The 9,032-nt window shown below is 35.6% G+C and overlaps 1 protein-coding gene across 2 annotated transcripts; it reads left to right on the top strand.

The window, feature by feature from the left end:
* Window positions 1-503: 503 nt before the first annotated feature.
* Window positions 504-8,756, top strand: LOC103148654 (homeobox protein DBX1-B-like). Of its 2 annotated transcripts, XM_016679357.1 has the most exons (5): window positions 504-862; window positions 1,706-1,783; window positions 5,893-5,895; window positions 7,002-7,213; window positions 8,245-8,756. In XM_016679357.1, exons 1-5 carry the CDS (start codon window positions 538-540, stop codon window positions 8,536-8,538), a joined length of 912 nt encoding a protein of 303 aa, XP_016534843.1. In that variant the 5' UTR covers window positions 504-537; the 3' UTR covers window positions 8,539-8,756. The 2 variants fall into 2 exon arrangements, with proteins under 2 accessions (XP_016534843.1, XP_007567585.1); XM_007567523.2 differs by lacking the exon at window positions 5,893-5,895.
* Window positions 8,757-9,032: the final 276 nt, after the last annotated feature.

Raw genomic sequence — 9,032 nt, 5'->3', positions numbered from 1 at the left:
AGGTGAATCTGGACACTTTGTTAATCCAGAAATTGTGATAAAAATCCAGAAATCTTGTAGAAGAAAACAAAAATTTCTGAGTTTTAAAAGTCATATTTCTTTTTACTTTTGGAATTAACTTCTGTAGTTTCAAAAATTAAATTTTTTTTACTTTTAAGACTGAAAGATTTTTATTATTTTATAACAAATTTTCGACTTTTCAAACTCAGACCTTTCTTTGTTTTTTCTTGAAAATTTCTGAGATTAATATCAAAATTACTGAGTTTGTTTTTTTTGTCAGAAAATTTATTCCGGTTTTCTTTATCTGCATTTCCCCTAAAACCTGTAATAAACCAACTGGTGAACCGGTTCCCTTATCCAGTCCTGTCATTCACCTCAGCGCTCTGAACTGGTTTCCAACTTTCAGCTCTTAATGGGAGGTGAGGGTGGACCTTCTGACGCGTACTGGTGTGTGGGAGTAACTCCAGTATAAAACCAGTTACAGCAGCTTCAGGGACCAGAGGAGCGGTTTTTTTATTTGCCCCAGTTTGGAGCACCATGATGTTCCCGTGCAGCGCGCTGCCGCCGCCTCTCTACCCGGGCTTGCTGCGTCCTCCCGCGGCTCTCTCCTCGCCCCTCGGCCGCTCTCTGCCCTCCGGCTTCCTGGTGGAGGATCTGCTGCGGCTGAGCCAGCCTGTCGGCTACATCCACCGGGCCTTCTCCTCTGGGAGCCCCGGGGAGCTTATCCAATTCGGCCCGGGGCTGGGAGCTTCTGCTCGGCCGGAACCACCGAACCGAACCGGGTCACCACACACGGGCTGCTCGGACTCGGGATACCTGAAGTTCGGCGTCAGTACCATCCTGGCCCCGTCCACACGGAGCGGTGAGTTCCTGATGCTGTTTCAACTAATAATTAACACAAACTAATAATATTAGTCTGTAATAAAATTACTAATGACATTTAATTATTAGTAACTTAATTATTAGATTTTTTTCCTCTGACATATTACTTGTTTGAAAAAATAATTTCGTTACTTATTTTTAAAAAAAATTAAGTAAACGTAACTGCTTTTAAATTTGAAATGTGTTTTTTTTTTTTTTTAAATAAAAAGAATGAAAATTAATCAAAATTTATATACGTGTGCATATATATTACAATAATTAAAATAACTAAATATTAATTTAAATCACTTAAAAGAGCAAATTTATTTCCTTTTGGAATCAAGAAAATTTATTATTTATCTTTTTTTAGACTGTCTCGTTGAGATTTAAGACCTGTTGTGATGAAACAAACAAATATTTAATAAAATCTATAAAGCGATTTCAAATCTTTTTATATAAAAAAGCATTAACATTTCAAATGAACTCAGTGGCTTGCAAACAATATATGTTTTTTTAAAATCATTTCAGTGATAACTATCACTGCTTATTATTAATTAAATAATATCCCATTTTTGCAACAAATTAAGAGGAAAATCTTCTTTAAAATGTCTTTAAAATATGCAATAAGATGTATTTATTGTTTTTCCAATGTTTGGCACATATTTCATATTTAAAATGCATATTTTATGAGTTTATATACATTTATATCAAAATCTGTTCTTCAAAATGCCTAATTGAATCAAACAGTGAGTAGAAAATGGATCCAGATGCTGATTGGATGATTTTAATCATTTTCATGTGACTGAGTGGGACTCCTCTTCCTCCTCTTCCTCCTCTGATGCAGTTCAGAGTCTTCAGACGAAGTCACTGCCGTTCTTTGACGGAAACCTTCATCCTCTCATCAGAGCCTCATACTTCTCAGGTAGGCCGCTGACATCTGGTCGGCTGAAATTTACGTAGAGTTTATTCAGGGTTTAGATCTGAGGATCGTATTTAATCCTCTCTAATCTGTTCACACATTTCTACATTGAATCTGAGTTTAATTATTCCTTATGAGTTTCTTCCTCAAAAACCTCAAGATTCTGGTAAACAGACAAATAAAACTATTTTTATTTGACTTATCACAGTTTTTACAGAGTTGGGTAGTAACTAGTTACATTTACCTGAGTAACTTTTTTAAAAACATATTTTTAGGAGTATTTTTCACTATGTTTTGCTCTTTACTTTGTTTTTCTTCTCTTACTTGAGTAAAATTTCTGGATTTTCTACCCACTAAAAGAAAAATAAACACGTTTTAACCAAAAATCCACCAGACACAGACACATATCTGCAGTTTTTGTTAAAGTTTCATAAGTTTTATATTGGAAAAAAAAAACAACTGATTTAGAAACATTTTATTTTGTTTGATTTTCTTATTTCTTGTTACTCATATGAATTAATGTCATTTTGGTCCTTAAAATACCAAAATACACTTTTTTTTTCTCTTACTTGAGTCACTTATTTAGTTACTTGTTTTACTTTTACTGGGATAAATGCATGTTGAAGTATTGCTACTCTTACTTTAGTGTAGTTTTGGATAATCTGCTCACCTCTGACATTTTGCTTGAGGACACAAAATTTTTAAGGCTTCTTGTTTTAATTGTGAAAAAAATTTAACTATTGGATTAAACTTTGAAAGAAATGAATTATTTCTGCAAAGTAATTCACTGTATATTACAGATTTAACCAGTAATGTTTTTTATTTACTTATTGTATTCACCTATGTTAGTGCACAGATTAGTGCAAAACACAAAATAAATGAATGAAAAATAAGTTAGAAACACTTTAAAATGTTACATTTATTTTTAATGCATGTTGTTTATTTCAGGTAATTTCTCCCTGAAAACACGAAGCAAAATAAATCAAGAATAGCTCCACATTCATAAGGTGTAAATAAAAACTTCTGGTACATTTGTAAAGTAAAACTTCAAAGAATAGTTTTCAAGTTGAACCACTTTGGTTACGGTTATGATGCCTGAGTTATTTGTGATCAATCTTATTTTATCTGAATATATTTTGTAACCCATGTGTGCCTGAAGGCCTCATCCTGTAAAAAGACACTTTTATGATGTGAAACTTCATCACCAATTGAATTTATATTAAAATCAAATTAATAAGCTACAGTAAAATAAAAGCTGCAGCCAGAGTTTTTTCAGATCTGCAGTTTTCCTGAAGTTTATTTAAAGTTTTTGGAGCATCTGGAAGCTCAAATGATGATTTAATTTTCAGCTGTAAAGTAAATTTGTTACAGTATATTAAGAAAATTTGAAGCTTTGCACAGATTTTAAAGTGAAAACTCAGACAGACTAAAGAGGTTTGTGATGAATTTCACAGTGAATCCTGCTCTCCATGGAAACAACAAAATGTCTTCAGTTAATGTCTCTTTTTTAAGCAAACGTTTGTTTATTTTAGTCAGTTGCTGTGGAAACATTAATACATTTATGGAACATCCTGAATGAAATGTTATTTTTGCCAACAGGAGTAAAAACGTTTGAGTCGCAGATTTAGAAGAAAACTTTAATTTTCTTTTTTTAATTATTTTTTAGCTTCATCTTTTGATTATAAGAACATTCAAGGTGAATTAAAACTTTAGAGCTGGAAGATGAAGAATAAAAAAGTTTTCATTCATTCATTCATTAGCAGAGGTTCTCAGCCCTTTATCTCAGGTCAAAATACACAAGATTTTCACCAGCTGATGGATGGATGGATGGATGGATGGATGGATGGATGGATGGATGGATGGATGGATGGATGGATGGATGGATGGATGGATGGAACAAACAGATGGATGGATGAATCATTCACTCCTTTTGAAACCAGTCCAGAACCAGTTTAAAGTCACTGGCAGATCTTCTGTCCCAGTTCTCCCAGTCTGTTTGTGTTTCACTCTTTCATCCAATAACTAAAGTTTTCTGAACCGTTTTGGTTTCATCCTGAACTGTCCTCAAAGCTCTGATTGGTTGTTCAGCGATGGCGGCCATTTTCTGTCTAAGGCATTAAAACAATCATTATGAGGAAATAAACACTTATAAACACAAGTCTAAATATGATCATCATCCCAACGAGAAACATTAATCTGCCTGTTGGGAATCCATGGATCTGAATCAGCTTGTCTGGTCTGAACGCCTCTTTAGCCACAACACTGACCGCTGACATTAGCACCAGTTCTCCTGATCTACAAATTAGTCCAGTTTGTTCCGCTCTGAACATATCAGTGGCGTTTGTCATGCCTCTACATGTGAGGCGGGCATCTTCCCAGCTCAGGATCTCTGGTTTTCCCACCAAACCCCCTCCGCCGGCCCACAAAGCATCCGGCTCCGTGACCAATCGGAGGCAGAGAGACACACACACACACACACACACACACACGCACACACACTTTTACATACAAGCACAAGAACAGCTCTGGGATTCCAGTGAATTAAGTCTAAAATTCATGTTCAGCTACTTTTTAATCTATCAGTTCTGACTCTTTATATTTTTAGATTATTTACAATTTCTCATCTGAATAATTCCTGCCTAAATATGTACATAATCTCATTTTAGCGCTCCAAGTTAAACGTTTCTACTTCTGTCTCGGTGTCAGAGGTAAGGAATTGTGTATTTGGTTGTTTCCCTTTAAAGATCGATCCTTTCTGAGCTATTGCCGTCTGAAGAAATACACCTGTAATCAAGTTAAAAACTTGATTAAAAACAAAAAGTTTAATAAAATCACTCCAAGGGCCACAGATGGCCTCAGGCCGCATTTTGAACACAAGCATCTCAGTTTCTCAGGCTGAATTTTCTTTCAAATATTTTAGATTCAAAACAGTCAACCCACAAATGCATTTTACCTACAACTGTAGCAACATTTAGGGGGATAAACAGGTTTTCCAACAGCATAAGATTTAATGCTTTGAAGAATAAAAAAATAATGATAGTCAACAAAACACAAACTGCTACACTTTTACCTGGAGTTTTATTTAGAATACATAAGGCTGTAAAAGTTCACTTTCATTCAACTCAGTTTGATTTATGACATGCAAAATTAAAGCTAATAACTTAAAATGGAATGTGCCGTAAACTTGCTAGCATAACTTCCATTTTAGCATAGCCTCTCTTTTAGCATTAGTTATTTTTAGCATAAATTCTGTTAGAAAATATCCGCTGTTTTAGCAGCATTTCTACTTTAGATTAAATTCTATTTTAGCATAATTTATTTTTGTATAAATTCCATTTTAGCATGTCCAATGTTCTAACATCACTTATGTTTTAGCATGAATTCTGTATTAGCATAATTTAATATATAAAAGCCATCTTAGCATAACATGAAATTCACGATAAACGTGCTAGCATAACTTCCATTTGAGCATATCTTCTGTTTTAGCATCACTTCCGTTAGAATAAATTCTGCTTTAGCATAATTTTCATTTTAGCATATCTTCTGTTTCAGCATCACTTCCGTTTTAATATAAACGTGCTAGCATAACTTCCATTTTAGCATATCCTGTTTTAACGCCACTTCTGTTTTAACATAAAGCGGGGCAGGTCTAATTATCATCCATTTATATCAGTTTGAGTCGATTCAATCAATTAATTTCCAATCCATCAAAACTGTTTCCAGATGCAGAGGGAAAAAATTTAAAAGAATAATTTAAAGGCATCAGAAAGTTTCTTCCGGTGTTTTCTCTGATTTATTTGCTGCTAATGTGTGATGATACTCACATGCAGCGAAGACTCTCTGACAGCGCTGCCTTTAATGTGCCTGTAATATACCGGCCTGTCGACGGCCTTTTCCACTCAATTCATTACAACACAATCAGCTTTCTCTGTGCATTTGCAGCCTATACAACCTGCACTCCCCCCTCTTCATGCTTCATTAGAGGCTGTGTGAGCCGCTCTTTGGAGGGCCCGTCTCATTAGCATCGGCTGTGTTTCCAGCGCCGGACAAATTGGGCTCTTCAAGCGTCAGATTTGAGGCAGAACGGGGATATTATGAGGAGCATCGGGGAGCCTGTGTGCTCATTACGGGGACAAGAAGAGGCTCACAACGCCGACAAACGCGGAGGATAATCACGCGACAAAGTTCACAAGACCTCACGCTAAATCTGCTTCTCACGTACGGGACAGTCGATAGTAACTAGTTTCATTTACTTTATGAGTATTTTCACAACGCTGTCATTTTTACTTTTACTTCAGTCAATTTATGTATTTTTACTCTTAAATGAGTAAAATTTATGTCTTTTCTACCCACTAAAAGAGAAACAAACATGTTTTAACCAAAACTTCACCAGAATCAGACACACACCGGCAGGTTTTGTTAAAGTTTCATAAGTTTTTATTGAGAGAAACTGACTTGGAAACTTTATTTATTTTTACCTGATTTTTATATTTTTTGTTACTTATGAATTATTGTCATGTTGGTCCTTAAAATACCAAAATTTCTACTTAACTTTACATTTTAGTTTTTCTGATGATGTAATGTTTATATATTTAATAATTTAATCATTTGATCAGTTATCAAATCTATGAGTAGACTTTTCAACAAATACCTTTTCACTCTTCGCTACTTTTTACTTTTACTTGAATAAAAATATGTCGAAGTAGTGCTACTCTTACTCGAGTACAATTGGGTACTAAATTGAAAATAATTTATATACATTTTCATGTATTTTAAATATATTCTACCATATATTGATTTCATATCTTTATATATGTATATATTTATGTTTTTATATAATTTTTCACATCGAACAAACACTATATCTTTTTATATATAATAAACACATTTTATAAATCTGAATACATTATGGTGGATATATAGAAATATAAAATTACATATATTTTGGAATATAGAAATACATACGTTATCTGTTCATGTTTAACATATTGCAATATATGCAAAGTGGCAGTTATTAGCATATATTGCAATATATTACATGAACATATAACATCTTGTATAACATACAAGATGTTATATGTATACATTTACATTTTCTAATCTGTATGTATTTACAACGTATTAGAAAATGTAATGGGAAAATAATATATTAGAACATATTTCATTGGTGAGTGCATATTCCTTTGATAAGGGATCTTGTTCTTCTTCTCTGTTCCTGCAGCATCCTCCTCCTCTTCTTCTGTGGTTCCAGTCCCAGGAACGTTTTCTTGGCCTCTGGCCCCCCGGGGGAAGCCCAGGAGGGGCATGCTGCGGCGGGCCGTGTTCTCAGACCTCCAGAGGAAGGCGCTGGAGAGAACCTTCCAGAAACAGAAGTACATCAGTAAACCAGACAGGAAGAAACTGGCCAGTAAACTGGGACTGAAGGACTCACAGGTATGACTGGGACCAGTCCAAGAAGAGATTAATAATTTGCTGCAGTCAGTGTGGGCGAAGTGCAGGTTTGCTGCCCTCTACTGGATCATCTATGTAATGCAGGAGATATATTTTTTGTAGATTTTGACATACTTATCGGATGTAAAACCTAATATTTCTTCAATTTTAAAAGTTTTCTTTTTCAGTTCTATTATAAGTGGATTGTTTAAAATGTTGAAATTAATCAGTTAAAGTTTGTTATTCATTTTTTATGGAGCAACAAAGGAAAATTTATCACCGTTTTCTGATTAAAATGTTGTGATTCTAGTCAGAAAATTCTCAAAAGGAAAATATCTGAAAGGGAACAAATCCATCCACCCATCCATGTTCATCCATCCATTTATGTATCCAACCATCCAACCATCAATCTGTTTATCCATCCATTTACATATCCATCCAACCAACCAACCAACCAACCATACGTCCATCAATCTGTTTATCCATCCAACCATTCATCCATCCATCTCTCCATCCATCCATCCATTTATGTATTCATTGAACCAACCAACCAACCAACCAACCAACCAACCAACCAACCATCCATCAATCTGTTTATCCAACCATCCACCCATCCATGGATGGATGGATAAACAGATCCACCCATCCAACCATTCATCCGTCCGTCTGTCCATCTGTCCATCCATCCAGTTATCTTTTCTTCCAACCATTCGTCCATCCATCCATTCATTATTCCAAACAACCATCCATCGTTTCAACCATCCATCTTTTCATCCATCCACCCACCCTTGTAGGTTTTTTGTCATTTTTCTGATCATTGTCTCTCTGACCTGGGAGTGAATTTGCCAACCTTTTCCCTTTCTAAGAAATGTTGCGTCCACCTTAAATATTTCCCCAGATTGACGGTCAGCAAACAACCCAAAGTCTCGTTAATCAATACTTTTGATTAGCAGCACTTTTTATTAAATAATGTGTAGAAATTAAAGATGGCGTCCTTCCTAACCCATCTGCCTTCCTGTTTGCGCTCTTCGCAGGTGAAGATCTGGTTTCAGAACCGCAGGATGAAGTGGAGGAACTCCAAGGAGCGCGAGTTGCTTTCGACGGGCGGCTGCCGCCAGCAGACCCTCCCCACCAAAACCAACCCCCACCCGGATCTGACCGACGTGGGCAGCACCTTCTGCAAGCGGCTGACCCGAACCGCAGCCGACAGCCAGGAGTCGCATCCCCACCACCATCATCATCATCACCTTCACCACCAGAGCCCCTCCTCTCCATCAGATCTGAGCAAACAGTCGGAGTCGGACGGTGAAGAAATCACGGTTTCATAAAGAGGAGTGATGCCAGAAGCTCCAAAGTGCCTGAATCTGCTGTGTATATATCTGTATTTACTCGCCGTGTTCCTGTACAGAGCTGTTTATCGGCAGCTAAATAAACTTCACTGTGCTGCTCTAGATTTAATATTGGTAGATTCGAAAGTTTCAAACTTAAGGTTGCTAAATGTTTTGCATTTCTTCATATTTTGTTCAAATAAATAAATAAAACTCTCCTTTATGTGTTTATTGGTGTATACAGCTGAGGTCACATTGGTCTTGTGTAATTAGATGAAAGTTATCCATTAATGAATTAATATAAAGCTGATTGATCTTATCAATCAATAAGTGATAAGCAGCAATTTTCTTAAAAACTCAAGTTTTCTATTAGGACTGTCTTTCCATAAAGGGCTAAATTTTTCATAATATTTTTAATAAAGATTAAAATATTTATTAAAAATATTTTATTTTAATGGTGACGTTCGCCACATGAGGGCGCACAAGGACCAGAA

Source organism: Poecilia formosa, unplaced genomic scaffold, assembly GCF_000485575.1.
Source record: "Poecilia formosa unplaced genomic scaffold, Poecilia_formosa-5.1.2 Scaffold209, whole genome shotgun sequence".
NCBI lineage: Eukaryota > Metazoa > Chordata > Actinopteri > Cyprinodontiformes > Poeciliidae > Poecilia > Poecilia formosa.
This window is presented reverse-complemented; position numbering and strand designations above follow the sequence as displayed.

Coding starts and splice junctions, on each gene's coding strand:
- LOC103148654 (XM_016679357.1), top strand. CDS start 538: ATGATGTTCCCGTGCAGCGCGCTGCCGCCGCCTCTCTACCCGGGCTTG. Junction 863..1,705: donor GGCCCCGTCCACACGGAGCG/GTGAGTTCCTGA, acceptor CCTCTGATGCAG/TTCAGAGTCTTCAGACGAAG. Junction 7,214..8,244: donor TGGGACTGAAGGACTCACAG/GTATGACTGGGA, acceptor CGCTCTTCGCAG/GTGAAGATCTGGTTTCAGAA.